Source organism: Diabrotica virgifera, chromosome 3 (genome assembly GCF_917563875.1).
Source record: "Diabrotica virgifera virgifera chromosome 3, PGI_DIABVI_V3a".
Lineage (NCBI taxonomy): Eukaryota > Metazoa > Arthropoda > Insecta > Coleoptera > Chrysomelidae > Diabrotica > Diabrotica virgifera.
In genome coordinates, this window is record NC_065445.1 from 146,036,717 (window position 1) to 146,058,053 (window position 21,337).

The 21,337-nt window shown below is 35.0% G+C and overlaps 3 protein-coding genes across 3 annotated transcripts; all 3 read left to right on the forward strand.

Annotated features, from left to right (window-relative positions):
- Positions 1-4,726: 4,726 nt before the first annotated feature.
- On the forward strand, positions 4,727-9,981 carry LOC126882091 (uncharacterized). Its single transcript, XM_050646930.1, has 2 exons — positions 4,727-4,859; positions 8,603-9,981. The coding sequence occupies exon 2, from the start codon at positions 8,603-8,605 to the stop codon at positions 9,200-9,202; it is 600 nt and encodes a 199-aa protein (XP_050502887.1). The 5' UTR covers positions 4,727-4,859; the 3' UTR covers positions 9,203-9,981.
- LOC126882581 (uncharacterized) lies at positions 6,624-8,588 on the forward strand. Its single transcript, XM_050647554.1, has 2 exons — positions 6,624-7,631; positions 7,710-8,588. Exons 1-2 carry the CDS (start codon positions 6,624-6,626, stop codon positions 8,586-8,588), a joined length of 1,887 nt encoding a protein of 628 aa, XP_050503511.1.
- A 6,755-nt stretch (positions 9,982-16,736) lies between the features above and the next one.
- LOC126882582 (uncharacterized) lies at positions 16,737-17,999 on the forward strand. Its single transcript, XM_050647555.1, has one exon. The coding sequence runs from the start codon at positions 16,737-16,739 to the stop codon at positions 17,997-17,999; it is 1,263 nt and encodes a 420-aa protein (XP_050503512.1).
- The last annotated feature ends 3,338 nt before the right edge of the window (positions 18,000-21,337 follow it).

The window sequence follows — 21,337 nt, forward strand, 5'->3', positions numbered from 1 at the left end:
CCTTGTTTACTATAAATTTAGACGTTTATCATTTTCAGTGACAGTCACATTAGTGCATTTGTTGTATTTCTTGGTTTATTTATTTGGATTTATTGTTTCATTTGGATTTTCATATTATTTAAACTTTTAATTTTTGTAGATGTCATTGTTTTTATTTTCAAACATAATTGTTAGAACGACTAACTGTTGCTCTTTTAATTTGATTACTTCCGGAAGTATTTATTTTTACGCTACTAAGACAACTAATATTTTCTAACTTATAAATTGTCATTACATTGAGAGATATCAATGATATTACATATCGACGTACGTTTTACTTAATGTTTTGATTTAAATTGTTTACAAATGAATCATGACGTTTGTGCAAAGATATAATGGAACAACTATAATTTCCGTTTTCTTGGTGTAACATCAATATTCATATCGTCGCCTTAGTACCATAACTTGATAACTCCAAAATTGATGTTTTTGAGATAACTAGTTCACAAGATGTATTTTATTTGCCTCCATATTGCGTAAAAACTTGATAACTCTCTCCAAGCGAGTTATAACTATTTATTTATGATTGACGAAGGTTGATAAAACTCAAATGCCCCTAATATTCAGCGCTACAACTTGACAAGATAAGTTATCAAGTTATTGTTTAATCGGAATAATCGTTAATGCAACATATGTACACTGAATGCTACAACTAGCTAATTAGAGTTATCTAGTTGTAGCACGTGTTTTTCTGAAACCATTGAGCTTACCGCTTAATTGCTATCTCTTTATTCGGTTCATGTTAATGCAAAAATTGAAGTGCGAGAATTGTTAGTAGATCTGGCAACGCCCATGGCAGAGGGCTAATTTTTACCAAAATAAAGCTTAAAAAATCAGTTTTGTTATAAAGTTCACTAAGATGCAACTTGGCACGGCATGCGACATTACCAAATGTTAACATTATGGTAGTGCTAAAAGTTGATATAATTTTTCGTTATTTTCCATATTGTAAAACAAATTTGCACCGTACTCCTAAATAGATCAGTAGCCAAAAAGTTAAGGAACAGTATTTTAGAGCTGCAGAATGAATCACGTATTTACCAACATCATGGTAGCAGCACAAATATCTTTAAAATCTTTAAACCCGTTTATCTCAAAACTACTAATTTCGAGTTATCAAGTTATAGTATTAAGTTTAGGTGGTTATAGTTATGGTAGTTATAGGTGGTTTATATATATGGTATGGTTTATGTTTATTAGTATATGGTAGTTATGATACTTATGGTGGTTTAGGTAGTTATAGTATTAAAATTAGGTTTAGGTTATAGTATTAAGGCGACGATATGAGAAATGGGTTCTGTAGATTCAGTTGATGTACTGGGCATATCTTAATATGGAAGTTCAATTTGGTCTATAACATATTTTTTCTATGCTCATACTTTAATATAGGTTCACTACCTGTATCATAATGAGCTTCATTATGATACAGCTTTTCATTACGCTGCAGATTTTTAACTAATAGAATCGCGATATGGCATTAGCGATGAAGGTGGCACACGCGCAATGACCAATGGCGAGTGAAATACATACGCTTTGACAGTTCTTAATATGTAAACAAACTGACTAATTTAAAAATTAAATCTTTTTAAGAAAATGTCTGAAGACGGTAGGGATATTAAAAATTTATCCTCCAAATTCATTTTAATAATTGTAATATTGAAAATATAAATGTATCAACAAAATAATTAATTAAACCATACAACTACTTAATTTCTTTGCGTTACAAAATTAATAAATTTGAATATATTTTTTGTTGTGAATGATCATAGAAAAAATCGTGTATACAACTTGCATTTAATTATTATCATTATGAAGCTCGTATGCTATAAAGTAGATGATCTAAACGGGTGTCACTACAGATATAGGGAATTCTGTGTGTTAGAGAGAGAGGTATGTGATGTCACAGCTGATATAGGAAAGTATGTGTGTTAGAGAGAGAAACATGGTATCTCTGCTGCTATTGGTCCGATTTAAACGTACGACGGCTCGTTGGAATGGGCGGGAGATAACGAATACAAAAAAACATGGCGGCATAGTGTCAAAAGGGCGCTTTCCGATGTGACGACGTCCGATGGGGCGCGTTCCGGCGTTCTAGCGCTGATCGATCGGTGCGCGATACCAGATGTGCGATCGGTACCTTAATTTTTCGCGGAACGCGAAGCAGATGCGCGGTCGGTACCTTAAGTTTTTCGCGGATCTCGTAGATACGAAGCGCGCGGTAATTTTGGAATTTAAATAAAACAACAACATAATGCAATTTTTTTATTAAAAGAACTAAAAAGGAACACAGCGGCGCAGCGGTGCGCGATACCAGATGTGCGATCGGTACCTTAATTTTTCGCGGAACGCGAAGCAGATGCGCGGTCGGTACCTTAAGTTTTTCGCGGATCTCGTAGATACGAAGCGCGCGGCTGGTAATTTTGGAATTTAAATAAAATAAAAAAACATAATGCAATTTTTTTATTAAAAGAACTTAAAAGGAACACAGCACGTCAACGCGTCACGTAAAAACGTCACATCAAAACGTCACGTAGTCTTGTGAAATGTCGCGTAGGCCTTATTGTCACGTAAAATCATCACGTCAAAACACGTCAACGCGTCACGTAAAACGTCACATCAAAACGTCACGTGGGCTTGTGAAATGTCGCGTAGGCCTTATTGTCACGTGAAAGCGTCAGGTAAAACGTTACATCAAACCGTCACGTGGGCTCGTGAAATGTCGCGTAGGCCTTATTGTCATGGGGAGCTCAGTCGCAAGAACTTATTGTCACAGCGCGACGTGAGGTAGTAACATCATGTCTTTGAATGAGTATAGACGTAAATTAGCAGAATTTAGAGAAAAACTGACACAGTTAAGAAGTCAGGTTTTATTTTATGAGGATAAAAATAAGGTTATAAAACAAATAGAGAACCTAACACTGGGAAGCAGCATAGACTGGACACCTAAGGAATTTAGCCAGCAGCTGCGACAAGAATATTCAAGTGCTGCGGATTACTTATTTAGGGAAACTCCAACAAGGCGAATTCATCCAATTACTATTAATGATGTTATCGACGCCGGCGCCAACAACGATGAACAAAGAAAGCATGAAAAGTGAAATAGATAATGTTTTTGCAATGACTTGTGTAATATTAGCTTCAGTGTTTATTTTAATTATAAAGATTATATTTAAAATTGTTAAGAGAAAATTTGAATCATCATGTAATATAAGACTTGAACAATAAATAAGGCGTTTAAATAAAAAACCCATAACTCTAAAAAAATATTTAGTTGAAAATAATGAAAATAAATGTTAGCAGATAATTTACATATCGCATAGGAAATAGCGGTTGAGGGTCTAATCGCATTACTATGCAATTTTCGTTATCATACCCACATTTTGTTATTGAGTTATATTTCTTATCATGTGCATAGAAAATGTTGGAATTTTTAAAACCAATGACAATGATAAAACTGAATATAATTTTGCACACGCACACTTTCTACAACACGTCATAGGGTGGGGCACGCAACCGTATAAATTTCAAAATCCACCTCAGGACGGTCTATTCCATAGTCTATTCCTTACTGTTAGTGTACTGTTGTGGTTCAACTAGTTTTGCAAGGTAAGTGTTCTCTTAATTATTTTTTGTTAAATATTTTTTATTTTTCTTGTTTGATTTTGAATAAAACTTAGTGTTTTCTGCTCTGCTATTTATAAAATCTCTTCATTCCAGCTGAGATTTATTATTTCGACATTAAATAATTATCTAATTGTCGACATTTTGAATGACTTTTATTTTCTCGTAATTATTCGTTGTTAAAATCTTTTCGGTTTTTCAAGTTTTTGGTTAGCTATTTATAAAATTCCTTCATTCCAGATGAGATTTATTATTTTAGCACCTGATTGTCTACAAGACCTCATGTCAGCATGACAATTATTTTTTATTTTCTCGTAATTATTATTTGTTAAATCTGTTCGGTTTTTTCAAGTTTTTGGTCAGCTATTTATAAAATTCCTTCATTTCAGATGAGATTTATTATTTTAGCACCTGATTGTCTACAAAAAAGACATGCTAGCATAACAATTATTTTTTTATTTTCTCGTAATTATTCGTTGTTAAATCTGTTCGGTTTTTTGGTCAGCTATTTATAAAATTCCTTTATTCCAGATGAGATTTATTATTTTAGCACCTGATTGTCTACAAGACCTCATGCCAGCATGACAATTATTCTTTTTTATTTTCTCGTAATTATTCTTTGTTAAATCTGTTCTGTTTTTCTTTGATTTTTTTAATTAATGTTTTCTACTCTGCTATTTATCCCTTTATTCCAGATGAGAGTTATTATTTCGACATCTGATTGTCTACAAACAAAAAAGACTTACTGTTAGCATGCTGAATGTCAATTATTCGTCATTCTTCGTAATTATTCTTTGTTAAATCTTTTCGTGTTTTGATTTTGAATACAACTCAATGTTTTTTGCTTGGTTATTTATATCACTCCTTCATTTCAGATGGATTTATCAAAAATTAATGCCTCATCTGTCGTAGCGAGGAAACCCGTGAAGAAACTCAAAGAATTACCGATCGACATTCCAGTACCCATTACGGGAGCCAAAATTGTGAAGACAAAGTTTGGGCAAGCTGTTCTGTTAGATTTGGGGGAAGAGGTGGTGTTTCTACCGCCTAGAGTCACAGATACCTACAGCCCCGTCATTGAGGAGTTTTCGAGCGGGAAGTATTCGATAGTTTATCACGGCCTGGTGGACTGCGGCCAACAGTACCAGCCCATGACATCATTTAAAATTATCTAAGCGAAAATACTGAGAGAAAGAGAGGTAAGCAATATGGATATTGTTAAACAATGTAAAAATTTACTGTTATTCATCAAAAGAATCAGAAAGATAGTTTTTGATAAATTCACAGCTAAAGACAAAGAAATTTGGGTGAAACGCTTAACGAAACAAATCAAAACTTGTAATAAAGTAATAAAAAAACGCACTTTGCCTATAGGTACAATTAGAAAACTGCAAACGCATGTAGGACATTTTAAACATTTTAAACAGATTATTTTCAATAGACATGTCGGTATGGGGCTAGACAACAAACTAAAACATAGAGTTAAATGGGAAAATGTAGTTTCCGCGTTTAAAAGTCGAATTAAAACTGGAGTTATAGTTAATTTATGGCATAAGGACTTAGCACATTTCCTAAATGATTGTTATATTATTTTTAAAAATAAAATCAGAAAAATTTTAAAAGCAGATAAAGTTGTTAAAGTTAATGTTTGTTTTTGTGGAGAATTTATTAAAAAATCGGGGGAGGAGGAAATTGTAAATTTTAAATATTTTAATACAAAAAATGCTGTACTAGACGTATCTACCGATACAGAGCGGTGGTTTTTTGAGAATGTTAAAGATAAAATAAATCTTAAATTATCCGAGTTTCAGGAAAGGGACTCCGGTTTTGCATTAAATAGAATTGTATCTTTAGAAGTAAATATTAATCGATATGAAATTGGAAATGGTTCCTCGTATATTAAACTTCCTGAGAGTATTCAAAAAAAGCGTGCTTGTATTAATGTAAAAAATTCTGATCAAGCATGTTTTTATTGGGCAATAGTTAGTGCCCTCTATCCAGCTAAAGCACATAAAGAACTCCCATCCTCATACCCATGGTACAGTACAGTACTAAAAACAGAAGACCTAGAGGCACCAATGCCGTTACATCAAATTTCAAAATTTGAAAAATTAAATAATATATCAGTCAATGTATTTGCTTTAGAATTAATAGAAAATAATGAAAAGTCATTTTTCACAGTATATCCAGCTAGATTAACTAAAACAGTCGTTGCCAAACATGTAAATCTTCTTTTAATTCAGAATCACTATTTTCCTAAATTAAACGATTATGAAGCACCTCCAGTGGATAATGATAATTCAGAAATTAAGTACCACTACTGTCACATTACGGATATGTCTAAATTAGTTGCTGGTCAATTAAATAAAAGAAAGACCAAATTATTTCTTTGCAATAGATGCTTAAATTATTTTTCAACTGAAGGGAAATTGTCGGAACATGAAAAAATGTGTGCAGATATGAATAATTGTAAAATGTCTTTTCCTAAATATGATGCTGTTAGTTTTAAAAATTATACTTATAAACAAACAACGCCATTTGTCATATATGCAGATTTTGAGTGCATGTTAGAAAAAGTTACAGACCTCCAAACATCCTGTTGTACTAAAAAATATCAAAAACATATTCCGTATAGTGCTGGATACTATGTAAAATGTAGCTATGATGAAAAGTTGTCTTTTTTTAAGAGTTATAGAGGCATTGACTGCATGGAGTGGTTTGCTAATGAATTACCAAATTTAGCTCAAAGTATTCATTCGAAAATTAAGAAAATTATACCAATGCAGGAAAACCCGAGTACCAGTAAAGCCACAAGGTGTCACATATGCGAAAAATGTTTTTCTCCTACAGATATCATTGTTAAAGACCACGACCATTTTACGGGGGAGTTCAGAAATTTCGCCCACCAAGCCTGTAATTTAAATTTCAAAAAATTGTTTGTCGTCCCAGTTATTTTTCACAATATGAGTGGCTACGACAGTCATTTTATAATTTCAGAGTTAAGCAAAAAAGGAGATATTAGTCTACTTCCAGTCAATAAAGAAAAATACATTTCATTTACACTTAACGATGCTGTTACTAATATAAAATTTCGATTTATTGATTCATTAAGATTTTTAGGAGCCTCTTTAGATGAATTGGTCTCAACATTAAATAAAAATGACTTTAAAATTTGCAAGCGAGAATTTAGCAGGTTAAGTGACGATGAATTTAAATTAATAACTAAAAAAGGGGTATTTTGCTATGATTTTATTGATTCTTGGGAAAAATTAAACATTACCGATTTACCTCCAATAGAGGCATTTTATAATAAGCTAAACGATACGAATCTTACAGATGAGAAGTATGCTCATGCTAAAATAGTTTGGGATACCTTTAACATTGAAAATTTAGGTCAATATTCAGATTTGTACTTAAAAACCGATATTGTGCTTTTAGCAGATGTTTTTGAAACTTTCCGCAAAAAATGTTTTATAACTTATGGGTTAGATCCAGCCTGGTACTACACAATGCCCGGTTATTCTTGGGATTGTATGTTGAAATACGTGGGGTGTAACCTCGAGTTATTGCGTGACGTTGACATGATACTATTTATGGAGAAAGCAATTCGTGGAGGAATTTCAGTATGTAGCGGTAGAATGTCGGAGGCCAATAATAAGTACATGTCTAATTATGACCCCGCACAGCCCTCAAAATACTTAATGTATTTTGATGTCAATAATTTATATGGGTGGGCTATGGGAGAACCCTTACCCTACGGAGGGTTCGAATGGATGGATGCCAAAGACATTGATGTTATGTCTGTACCTGATGACTCTCCCGTAGGGTACATGTTACAAGTTGACTTGGACTATCCTCGCCAATTACATGATCTGCACTCAGATTTTCCATTCGCTGCCGAACACCGCAAAGCTTTGGGTTCAAATCATACTAAACTAATGACAACACTTTATAATAAAAAAGAATATATCGTTCATTATAGAAATTTAAAACAAATGCTGGCTAATGGGTTAGTTTTAAAAAAGATTCATAAAATTTTGAAATTTAAGCAGTCTGCGTGGCTGCGACCCTACATAGAATTAAATACTCGACTTAGAGCTGCAGCTACGAACGATTTTGGAAGAAATTTATACAAATTGGCCAATAATAGTGTATTTGGAAAGACTATGGAGAATATAAGGAAACATAGAATAGTAAAACTAGTCAGATCATGGAATGGGCGATATGGTGCTAAAAATTTAATTTCTAGTGCCAGGTTTCATAGCAGAAAGATATTTAATGAAAATTTAGTAGCTATAGAACTGATTAAATCAGATCTAGTTTTTAATAAACCCTTATACATTGGCATGACTGTTTTAGATATATCAAAATTATGTATGTACCAATTTCATTACGACTATATGCTTCCAAAATTGGGCGCAGATAAATGTAATTTAATGTATATGGATACCGATAGCTTTATTTATGAACTGTACTGTCATGATGCATATGAGGAAGTAATAAAACAAGATCTATCAAAATTTGATACATCCGATTACGCTGTAGATAATATCTATAATATTCCTCGCGTAAATAAAAAAGTTTTAGGAGTAATGAAAGATGAAAATAAAGGAGAAATTATGACAAAATTTGTGGGATTACGATCAAAAATGTATACTTTTAAAGTTCAATCTGGTCGAATCACTAAAAAAGCAAAAGGGACTAAATATAATATAGTAAAAAATGTTATAAAATTCGATGATTATGTAAACTGTTTAAATGATTTTAAGGAACAAACTGCTACTCAACACTCCATTCGGTCATATAGCCATAACGTCTATAGTATAGAACAAACAAAAATTGCGCTAAGTCCTTATGACGATAAAAGATATTTAATTCCAAATAGTTTTAGAACCCTACCATTGGGACATTACAGTATTTTAGAATAGATTTTTTTTTGTAGATGAATGTTCCATCATTGACCGACCTGTCTATCAAAAAAATCTGTGAAACAACAGTATCAGCATCATATTTCATCGAGCAGTCCCCCTTGCCGTGGACATTAACAAAAATAATATTAAAAAAATTTCCTTTATATAAATGGGAAACGATGATAAGCAGTGCTAAAAATGATCCTATTCCTTCATATAAAGGAATAGAATTTATTGCTTGCTCTAAACACATACCGTCACATTTAAGAAATGTCGTATTAGGAAAGTCAGATTGGGGGAGTATATTTGAAGATGAACACTCCAGTTATTGTGTATGGGCTAATGGATATTATCTTAAGCAGCATCGCCTAAACGTATGTAAATCATGTTTTTTTGCATTCAAAAATGCTCATGAGACCTTAAATAAATTTTTACTGGTGCGTTACGACCATACTCACGAAGTTTATGATGCTGATGATATCGTTGAATGCGTATATCAGCAACCATATTATTGGTGCAATAGTTGCTTTACTCAAGTTTTATTCGATTTAAAAGATTACGAGTCTTGCGTTAATGCATTACATGAAATGCCTAGAAATAACAGGTTTGATGATTCTGAACCAGAAGTCTGAAGTAGGCAGTAATATTGATTCTTTTTTAAGGAACAAACTGCTACTCAACACTCCATTCGGTCATATAGCCATAACGTCTATAGTATAGAACAAACAAAAATTGCGCTAAGTCCTTATGACGATAAAAGATATTTAATTCCAAATAGTTTTAGAACCCTACCATTGGGACATTACAGTATTTTAGAATAGATTTTTATTGCAGAAGAACGTTGAAATGTCTCACAGATGTGTTACACCAGACCTATGGACTCCCGCTAATCTGCAACAAATAGCAGCCAATAAAATTTATTGGGATGTAGTTGATGCTAATACAAAGACATTTACGCTTCCAAGTGGAGAGCAACATCCTCTCCCTCAAGATGTGATTGGTATTGAACGATGGTACAGCAAGCAAGGATGTACCGCGAATTTTAAGATTCCCAAGCAAATACGATTCAGTTTAAACGTAAATTGTATAAGAGAATTAAAACTACAAATTGTGAAGAACTGTGAAAAAGTGATGTCATGCGGGTGTCGAAGATGCGGGGCTCCCTATGGATTCCCCCCAATTTACAAAAAATAGCGAATACAATCCTAAGTAAATTGTCTAAGAGAATTAAAACTACAAATTGCAAATATATAAAAATTGATTTTTGAGACGAATTATGTTCATAAGCTACTATCTCTCTTTTGTACTAAACGCATAACAATATCCACTTGCTATCTCTCTCTTTCTTGTATATATATTGTAAAATAGTGTGTAATATATATATTATGGTAAAATAAAAACTCTAAATTGGTATTTTTTTTTTATTTATTCAAATCATTAATTACCCTAATTTTATAAAAATAAATGAACTCCCTAAGAGCATTGTTTGTCATATCATCTGACATTATAGAACAAAAAGCATACAATATTTGCAAGGGGTTTAAACTATCTGCAGCATTTTTACAAAAATCTAAAACATTATAATAATATTCACAAAAGTTCAAATTTTCTAACAACTGCATACGAGGCGATAGCACACTAGTGTTAAGTTCAACAATTTGCTTCACTTCTTCTTCATCCATATAGTACTCCACACCATGCTTCTTAACAATAATGAATTTACAATCATCGTAAACTATCGGGGTAACAGTGCAGTATTCTTCGCATGGAAAAGTTGGGTGCATGAGGTCATCAGTTGATTGGAAAAAATCAATTAGTTGTTGTGTAATGATTGAAATAAAGGAATACCATTCGTATGCGCTGAGTGATATTCTGGTTGGTTTATATTGCTGAGATAAAATCACTGCAGGCGAAAATGATCTTGCAGGGCTTATACCACATTGTACTTCATAGCCCGATAACGTGTATTTTGTTGCAAGCAGGTAGAAAACTTCTGATTTGGCGGCAGCCTCATAATTTTCCAAAGCTCTATCTAATTCTTGATTATAGTCTTCGTTGCTAGGCATATCGATGCTAAATTCACAACCACCTGAGGAATACCCACTATCTTGAGAGCCACCTGAAGAATACCCACTATCTTGAGAGCTCATGTTCACTTGTACTGACATTGATACTGAAGCATGAGTTCTTTTATATTCCCCTACTCCTTGTGGTAAAAACAACCTCTTTGCAAAAAATGTATTGCTACGCGGCGGATTAAAAGATAGATCCTCCTAAACTACGTCATTAACGTTAATCCAGCTGTTATGTTTGCTGTCCATACCGAGCCATTTCACATACATCTTATTGCCTTTTCGTCTAAGTACTTTTTCAACCAAGTAAATGTCAGGGTTTAATGTTTTCTGTAATTCTTCTTCGTAAAACCCCCCGCTAATCGGTATACCTTGCATGTCTTCAAGCAAATACGTTATAGGATTTGTTATCTTAACTTTTACAATTTTAAATAATTCCGTCGTCCAATTGGGCGTGTAGGCCTTTTCAAATAAATGTTTTGTCTTTGAGACACGCACAATGTCACCAATTTTATATTTTCTTGGACCAGCAATTTTTAAATGACTATAACTCTTGTTTAAAATAGCTTTTTCGTTGGATTTGTTGACCTGAGATGGTGTGTATCCCGTTTTACTGTGCCTTGTATTGTTGTATTCCTCGGTAATTACAGGTAGAGCTTCTAACCATTTGTATGATCCATGTAAACTGAAATACTTGTACAACTTTGCTTTTAACGTTCTAATGACTCTTTCACAAATGGCGGCTTTTTTAATCGTGTAGGTGCTGTAATGATTAATTTCGTGTTTTTTCATTAAATTTTGAAATTTTCTGTTATAAAATTCTGTTCCCTGATCGGATTGGAGGTTCTTCGGAAGTCGTCGAGTATGGGCGAGAATATCCGAAAATGCTTGAGTAATTTCCTCGCCAGTCTTGGTCTTTAGAGGGCGTGTCCAAACATATTTTGAAAAACAATCAATTACGACTAGTATTAGTTTAAAATTTTTATTTTGGTGTGCGTAAGGACGCATTTCGGCCAAATCCATTTGCCACAAGTCATCGATTCCTTTGATTATTGTTCGTCGACGAGGATAGATTTTTCGTGCTGGTTTATGCAATTCGTTCACCACCTGTTCCTTTTCTGTAGACATTTTCTTATTAACGACCAGCATCTACATCTACAACATGTGTGCGCAATAGATCAATATTACGTACTATATCCTGTAATGTTTGCTCCACTTGTTTTAACCTCTGTTCCATCTTCATATCGTGCATCGTATGGTTTGCAAGTGTTTCTGCAGCTTCTTTTATGCTTTTATCCGCATCCTTTTTTAGTGTATTCACATCATCTTTGATTATTTTTTTCAATTTTTGCTCGAGAAGTGGAACTGTGGTTTTATGAAGCTCTTCTCTTACTTGATTTAGTTCGATCGCTAAATGTGGAACTGTGGTTTTATGAATTTCTTTTTGTACTTCGTTTAGTCCGACGGCTAAATCCTGTATATCATTAGTTTTTTGTTGCAACAACTTATTTATATTGTTCTCCGTATCCTTTTTTAGTGTATTCATAGCATCTGCGATTATTTTTTGTAGCTTTTGCTCGAGCAGTGGAACTTCTTTTCTTACTTCGTTTAGTCCGATTGTTAAATCTTTTATATTAATGGATTTTTGATCTAATATCGCATCATGGGCTTTAATTATTGGAAAGTATACGCTACGCATCTCATTTATTAGATTATCAACGTATTTTTTCGTTGCAGCATCACTATATTCTGATGGGTCCTTAACATTACAAATTTTCACATTTTCGGCATTAATGTTTCCGGCAGGAGTATGTGGAAATGTAACTCGTACTGCCTTTTGGGTGATACTGTTACGAGAGTGATGACCGAATTTGTCGACACTCATAATGGAAATGATGCCATCATTCTCAGTTACTCTATTATATTGGCTTCTTTTAGTTCATTGATGATAGCCACGATTTCGTTGTCGTGAGATGTGTTGCCGGCGTCTTTCGAAGCCACCAAGAGTTTAAGACGATCAACTAACTCATTGACGTCATCCCAATAAATATACTCTAAGGGTGCAGCGTTGTATGTTAAACGAGAGTCATCCAACCCCGTTCCTTTGACCGTAGATGAAGATGCTGACCGAGCTGTTTTCGTTCTGTGGTCGAGTTCTTTTTGTGATCGAGTTGCATGCTTTTTCATTGTTGCATCAGATGGTTTGAATAGAGGTTTAATAATAGAATGATATTTTTCTCCGCTGGAACCTTTAAGGCGTCCTAAGGTATCCAGATGAATCTCTGTGTTAATCAGCAGTGTTTTATACTTTTGTAAATCCTCATCATTATACTGTTCTGGGTTTGGGTTGGCATAAAATAAAAGGTGATATAGGCCTGGCGTACCACTTAACCTACGTTCTTCAAAATCCCGTTCTCGAATTATTACTATGTCTCCATTGTCTTTGTCAAAGTTTATTCGACGTTTTCCCAATATCCAGCCACTAATACTATCGTAAAATGGACCATAGTTTTTATCGATTTTATCGTCTTTTATCAAATATTCTTTTATGTACTTGTGACTTATTGGAGGATAGTGGTCGATATATTCGTCTGTGGCGTCCATCGGAATCTCGTTAGAACCGGAGATTGGCTCTTGAATGTTTTCATCAGATGCCTCGGGTGCATCAAGAAATACATCCTCATCCTCCTCCTTTTTCACCTCTTCTTTTTTAACATGTCCAAACTTGTTAGTGATAGTATGATGTAACGTTTTTGATGATTGAGCAATATCCTTGAGAGGCTTCGAGATTGGTTTAAAAAGTTTATTTAGTGACTCATCTTGATCTGTTCTACCTAACTTCAATGCCAAATATTTTTTGCGAATTGATCTAGCCAATTCGGTAACTTTCTTCTTGCGAAGGGCAATGGCGACCGTATCATCTGGCATTTTGCTGGCGACTAAACAAACACCTTACAATTTTATATATTTATCAAATCCTTTGCGATATCGTCCATTGTTGAGAGCAAAATCTTTCATAATTACCACAGTACCATACCTATCTCTCCAACATTCTGAACACATTTTTTTAAATTCATCAAATGACATGTCTGGCGATACGTGTTCATCAAATATATGTTTCAAATTTATCTCGTCTTGCTTGAACAGCACAATCATGTTACAATTGTCTCTTATTAGCTGCTTAGGTATTTTTGAATATGTTTGGCATAAGTAAGCCGCATCGATATCTTTATGTCTGCACATGGAATAATACTCACGAATCTTGTGTTGGCCATCACATGCGACATCGTCAAATAAAAACACAGAGTTTGGTTGAGCTTTGTTGGGATCAATAATTTCTTCATTGTCTTTAAATGGAAAATACCCTACACCTTTGACTTGCGCTAATGCATCTCGCAATAGTTGGTATTTCGGTTGAAAGAGGGATTTTGAATAAACATAGACATTTTTAAACTTGACGCCATTTGGACTAAATAAAAGTGATAGCATGGCGTTAGTTTTTCCACATCCACTTGGACCACAAATAATGGCTCTGAATGAGTTTGGTAATAATTTTCCATGTTTACTGTTGGTTGCTTTCTGTACAATATCTAGATTATCAATTGGTAACGTCTGCTCTTGTTGAATGACTCTCATCGTGTGTTAAACATAGTAAAAATATGAACAATATATTACCAATGTCACCAAATGCATGACCATCAGTCCAATGTTGGTGTTCAAAGGGGAAGGTCTTTTGAACTCTCTAATTAATAAACTTCCAGTTGAGCTTCATATTCCTGGTTATCAGTATTGTGGACCTGGAACAAAACTAAAAAAACGTCTTGCACGCGGAGATCCGGGAATTAATCCTTTAGACGCAGCTTGTAAACAACACGATATCGCTTATTCGCATCATACATCTCTCGAAGAACGTCACAAGGCCGATAAAGAATTGGAAGATAGGGCTTGGGAGCGATTCAAGTCTAAGGACGCTAGCTTTGGCGAAAAAAGTGCTGCTTTACTTGTAACCGGTGGAATGAAAACGAAAAGAAAGTTGGGAATGGGATGTCCTCGTCGTCGTGGAAGAAAGGGACGTTATTCTTTCAATCGGGATGTGGTACCTAAAATTGCAAAGTCCATGAAGAGAGGAGCATCGTTAAGAGATACTGCTTTGACAGCTGTACGAATAGCAAAATCGGTAATTAAAAAACTTGGTGGACGAAAAACAGTTGATCTTCCACGAGTGTTGCCACTAAAATCTGGAGGTTTCCTACCCCTCATACCCCTATTTGCAGGTCTTTCTGCATTGGGGGCTTTAGCCGGTGGTGCAGCAGGGGTGGCGAAGACTGTGGTTGACGCAAAGAACGCCCAAAAGAAATTGGAAGAGGATATGCGCCATAATAAGGCGATGGAACACATCGGCTCAGGTCTGTACTTGCGTAAGAAACCAAGAGGCGGATTCGGTTTGTATCTGAAAAAAAACTTCCAATAAAGCTACCCAATCGTCCGCTGTACGACTTAGAGATTGCGCATTACGCGAAAACACTTAAAATCCCACATTTTCGAGGTGTTTTCATGAATGACACTCTGCCTAGACACGGTCCTCGAAAACGTGAATGCGCAATAGTTAATCTAGATGCATCATCACACAGCGGAACACATTGGGTAGCATATAGAAAGATAAACAACGACGTAGAGTATTTCGATTCATTTGGTAATTTGAAGCCGACCAAAGAACTTGTTAAATATCTAGGTACACATACAAAAATTTTCTATAATAACCATCAGTATCAAACCTACAATCAAATCATTTGTGGACATTTATGCCTAAAGTTTTTATATAATGGAGCATATTAAAGGCATGGAACTGCTTCTGGACCATATGTTTCACAAAAAACGTTTTGAAGGATTCAGTGAAGAAGAACTAAAATTAATACCGCTAGATTATATTATACGAACTGTAGAACCTATAGAATTGTTATATATATGGCATAAATTGCCTGGGGAATATCGACAAGAATTTAACCTGCAGATACTACTTCCCTGCTTCGTGCATTACAACAGACCTGATTGGAGGACTCATTGTGATGGCCCACCCGGTTCTCAAGCATCTTGTCATTTATGTAAACTTGCTTTAGAACAAATAAAAAAAATGTGAATAAATTTGTTTTTTTACTGTATATAAACCTATTAATCTCTTGACCTGAATCAGTCATCATGTCGCAGTTGTTGAGAGTAAACAGCACGAATAACATATTCTCGTTTCAACCTCCCACACCGATCGTATTAGATCCGAAAAAAGATTACGAAATAGCTCTTCGATTTTTCCATTCTTACAACAGTATACCAAACATCGAAAATTGCAAGTTTTATTACTACGATGTCAATAACCGAGTGCAACATTTTGATTTCCCCGATGGATGTTATGAAATTATCGATATTGAGGAATACATACAAAAGAAATTGGGGGCTGCCAATACATCTAAACCTGACATGATATTTAGTCTAAAACCTAACCACAATACGTTGCAGTGCGAAATCTTCAGTCAATTTAAAATTTCATTTCAACCAAATGACAGTCTTGGTACAATATTAGGGTTTTCTCCCGTAATACTAAATCCTAGACAGACACATTCTTCAGATCTACCTGTTAGGATTATTAAAGTATCTAGCATACGCTTTGAATGCAACATTAGTACCGGAGCCTTTGACGGTAACAGACCTGCTCACACGCTCTACGAATTTGTCATACAATCAAATCCTGGGTACGCAATTGACGAAACCCCTCACAATTTGTTGTATTTACCTGTTGTGCCACAGCGTGAAATTACCAATATCACTGTGTTGGCTGTCGATCAAGAAGGACGACCTGTGAACTTTAGAGGAGAAGAGAGCACATTGGTGCTGGAACTTAGATCAAAAAGCAGATGGGATTAGTAATAGAACAATCTACCCAGAGAACGCCATTAGTTGTGCAACCATCTCAGCAGCAATATCTTAAACAATCTGCCTACAGAACACCATTAGTTGTGCAACCATCTAAGCAGCAACATCTTACGTCCGCAAACAAATTGTTTTTACAAACGTTGGGTTTTAAACTGAAAAAATGACTACAATGTATGGAAAGAGAGCGCGTTCAAACAACATCACAATGCCTCCAATATTTGATATTTATCGTAAGCCAATATTTGATGAATCGATTCGAAAGGCTGAATACCGAACTTATGCACCATTCATCAAATCATTCAACTGCAATGATATTGTCGAATTTAGCATTAATCAAGTTGACTCGTTTTTTGCAATGAGCGAAACCTTGTTATGCATTAAAGGATCACTCGAAATAACTGGAAATGGTGGCGTCAAACTAGCAAATAATGTGGGTGCCTTCCTTTTCGATTCGTGTACGTACAGCGAAAGCGCAAGGGAGATGGAAACAGTGCGGGATCCTGGCATCGTAAGTGCTGTACGTGCCATGACATGTTATACGCAAGAAGATTCTAATTATATGGTTATGGCTGGATGGAATTACCCTAAGGATCCAATTCTAAACGCTGCAGATCATTCATTCAGCATACAGATGCCTCTTAAGCATGTTTTCAACATTTTTAATGATTATCCATTGATTACGTGTGGTCGTCAAACAATAAGACTAGTTCGAGCTCGAAATGATAACGATTGCATAGTTATTACAGAAAAACAAAACGCTGACAAAACTACAACTGTTACAACCGCTAAGATTAACATTACCAATATTGAGCTTAGAGTGAAGCACATATTCCCCAATGATGATATTAAATTGGAACTCATGAAATCTATTCAACAAGATCAACCTATAGTTATTCCGTTTAGAAAGTGGGAATTACATGAATTACCTGCTATTACGAGAGGTGCCAGACGTGAAGTTTGGGCTGTTAAAACTAGCACATCAGTTGAAAGACCTCGTTATGTCATTGTTTTCTTTCAAACCAACAAACGCGACAAGATTACAGCTGATCCTACTTTATTTGACAATGTCAACATCCAAAGTATTAGATTATCGTTAAATGGAGAATACTGGCCAAACGAGAGAATGCAATTGGATTTTAGCAAAACCGATTACAATGAAGCCTATTTTAACTATACCGAATTTTATCCTAGCTACATACATTCCCAACAAAAACGACCTCTACTCGATTTCTCAGCTTTTAAGAATCGTGCATTGTTCGTTATCGATTGTTCGAAACAAGAAGAAAGCATGAAAGCATCCACCGTTGACGTAAAACTCGATATTGAAGCGAATAACGGTTTTCCCGACAATACCAAGGCCTATTGTATTATTATTCACGACTGTGTAATGGAGTACTTCCCTCTCACCGAAATTGTAAAAAGTCTAAATTAGATGCATGAGGTGTCAGTAGTACACGAGCAATCATCATGAGAATAGCATTCGTAGATATTCAGGGATTCGTTGTGGATGGGTGGTTTGTTCCTAAAGAACTTTCCATTGAAATAGGTTATAAACGAAGTCATTACATCTTTTTGCCTCCGAAACCATTCAATGCGCTAAGTAATGTGGATAAGAAGACCGCATCATACGTGGAGAAGAATCTGCTAGGCATCCGGTACTCTGATGGAGAAGTTGAACTATCTGAAATAAATAAGATACTGCAAACCGAGTTGTTATATACAGCTGACTGTATCTACGTTCGAGGGAAACAAAAAGCAGAATATTTGGATAAGAAACGCCACGTTTTTGGAATTTTTCCTCATATTATTGATGTTTGCAAGTTCGATGGTACGCCTCGTGCTGCTGGAAATCTTGGTTTTACTGCAAACCCCCCATGTCATGCCGCTGGATTATTTTCATGTGCAGAAACAAATGTGAATCGCCTGCGTGACTGGTTTGTCAATAAAATAATGCCAATGTAATTTTTCTGTGTACAAAATAAATATTTTTTAAAGTTATGGGTTTTTTATTTAAACGCCTTATTTATTGATCAAGTCTTATATTACATGATGATTCAACCATGACAATAAGGCCTACGCGACATTTCACGAGCCCACGTGACGTTTTGACGTGACGTTTTTACGTGCTTTGACGTGACGTTTTACGTGACGTGCTTTGACGTGACGTTTTACGTGACGTGCTTTGACGTGACGTTTTCACGTGCTTTGACGTGACGTTTTACGTGACGTGCTTTGACGTGACGTTTTCACGTGACATTTCACAAGCCTACGTGACGTTTTGATGTGACGTTTTTACGTGACGCGTTGACGTGCTGTGTTCCTTTTAAGTTCTTTTAATAAAAAAATTGCATTATGTTGTTGTTTTATTTAAATTCCAAAATTACCAGCCGCGCGCTTCGTATCTACGAGATCCGCGAAAAACTTAAGGTACCGACCGCGCATCTGCTTCGCGTTCCGCGAAAAATTAAGGTACCGATCGCACATCTGGTATCGCGCACCGCTGCGCCGCTGTGTTCCTTTTAAGTTCTTTTAAAAAATTGCATTATGTTGTTGTTTTATTTAAATTCCACAATTACCGCGCGCTTCGTATCTACGAGATCCGCGAAAAAGGTACCGACCGCGCATCTGCTTCGCGTTCCGCGAAAAATTAAGGTACCGATCGCACATCTGGTATCGCGCACCGATCGATCAGCGCTAGAACGCCGTCACATCGGAACGCGCCCCATCGGACGTCGTCACATCGGAAAGCGCCCTTTTGACACTATGCCGCCATGTTTTTTTGTATTCGTTATCTCCCGCCCATTCCAACGAGCCGTCGTACGTTTAAATCGGACCAATAGCAGCAGAGATACCATGTTTCTCTCTCTAACACACATACTTTCCTATATCAGCTGTGACATCACATACCTCTCTCTCTAACACACAGAATTCCCTATATCTGTAGTGACACCCGTTTAGATCATCTACTCTATAAGAAAGTCGCCGCTGGGCGGCTCGTTTCGTATCCGTCATACTCGCTTCATAGTGACCATCATTAAATGCTCGTTGCATAATATACTAACATGTCATAAAAAAGAAAAATGTTATTATCTATAAATTCATATAAAATCTACAATGAAAATATTAAGGTATCTTTTTCGAGAGTTTCAATGCTGTCATTCTGTAAACTTTACACTCTTTAGGTAAGACCGATTCTGGAATATGCTGGTGGAACGTGGTATCTTGATTTGGTTCGAGACAAAACTTTGTTGGAAAACATTCAAAGAAAAACCACTTGAATTTCATTGGAACTGAGAAGACCCCCCTATGCAGAGAGACTTAGTATGACCAACCTAACTTCTTTTGAACTTTGCCGACAACGTGGAGACTTAATTATCACATTTAAAAGATTAAAATTCAATTTCAGAAATCTCAACCATATGTTTACCATAAATCAAGATGAATGCCTCAGAGGTCACCAGTTTAAACTTAAAAAAGAGAACTTCTCTACAAGATCAAGACAGAACTTTTCACTAAATAGATTTTTCGAGAGCTGGAATAACCTTAGTGGTAACATTGTCTCGGCCTCTTCTACCAACATGTCAGAGTGGACCATTTTCTATAACAGTCGAAATATTGTTTTTTATTTCAACCGAATTGTATCTTTTTTTTGTTTTTTTTTTTTTATTATATCTACTAGTAAGTTACTTATTATATAATTTCATTGTTTGTGTGCATAATAGGGACTTGCCCCTCCGTCCTTGCTTATGAATAATAATAAAAAAGTATTTGTACCTACTTTGTACGCAACTAACAAGTTATCTTCTATTATTCTGATTTCAGCGAAATAAATATACTTTAAGCAGTTTAGTTGTATTTTATTTAAATATTAAACCAATTTTAATACTTACTACTTTCAAAAATTTTCTATTAAAACAATACCAACAATTAAAAAAAAAGGAATATGCTTCCGGATTTAAATCCGGGACCTCTCGACCTGTAGTCGAATGCTCTACCAATCACCCATAATCGCTTTATTTACCTACATGATTTCTCGGACATAATTACAAATCACGGTGACAAATAGATCAAGTGAAGTATAAATATAAAAATGTTTTAATAATACCTACTTATTATCTTACTCCCGAGGAAGACAGATCCAAAGACATAAAAATTATATAAATATAACTAAACACACTAATATATTATTTTCACATCTTATTTGTGCTGATACATACATAACTTGAAAGATTTAACAACTAACTCCATACTGTATGTGTGAGCATGTGCGTGGCATAATAAAAATGCCCTCAATCGCACCTAAAGAAGTATAACTTGAAATTGGTTCTTAAATTCAAGACTAGTTATGAACCTTGAAAAAACTAAAGCCGTATTGTATACCTGACAATATTTAACTAAATGAACATCTGATACCCTTCTCTGAATATGTCAAATGCTTAGGGGTTTGGATTGATCAAAACTTATATTTCACATATTCTTTATTTTAGTTTAATAAATTTTATTGTTATTATTATTATTAAAAGTGTACTTGAAAAGTACTAAAAATTAAACTTTTTTTATTTCAAATAACTTATTAATCTAACTCGATGCGTATTCTCAAATAAAATCGTAAATACATATTGAATTAATTTGAATCCGGACCTGCCCGTCGCCATATTGGTTGCCTTGGCGAGTGGTCCCATTTAGTAAGTACAGGCAGGATTGCTCGGGTCCTATCCACTCCCTCCCACATCACTGTTACATACAGTTGTATATAGTAGAGCGCCCTCT

What these genes read in the sequence shown, in the direction of transcription:
- LOC126882091 (XM_050646930.1), top strand. Translation starts at nt 8,603, where the DNA reads ATGAATGTTCCATCATTGACCGACCTGTCTATCAAAAAAATCTGTGAA.
- LOC126882582 (XM_050647555.1), top strand. Translation starts at nt 16,737, where the DNA reads ATGTATGGAAAGAGAGCGCGTTCAAACAACATCACAATGCCTCCAATA.
- LOC126882581 (XM_050647554.1), top strand. Translation starts at nt 6,624, where the DNA reads ATGAGTGGCTACGACAGTCATTTTATAATTTCAGAGTTAAGCAAAAAA. An exon ending in ATAATAAAAAAGAATATATC is followed by an intron (nt 7,632 to 7,709) that starts GTTCATTATAGA and finishes TTGAAATTTAAG; the next exon opens with CAGTCTGCGTGGCTGCGACC.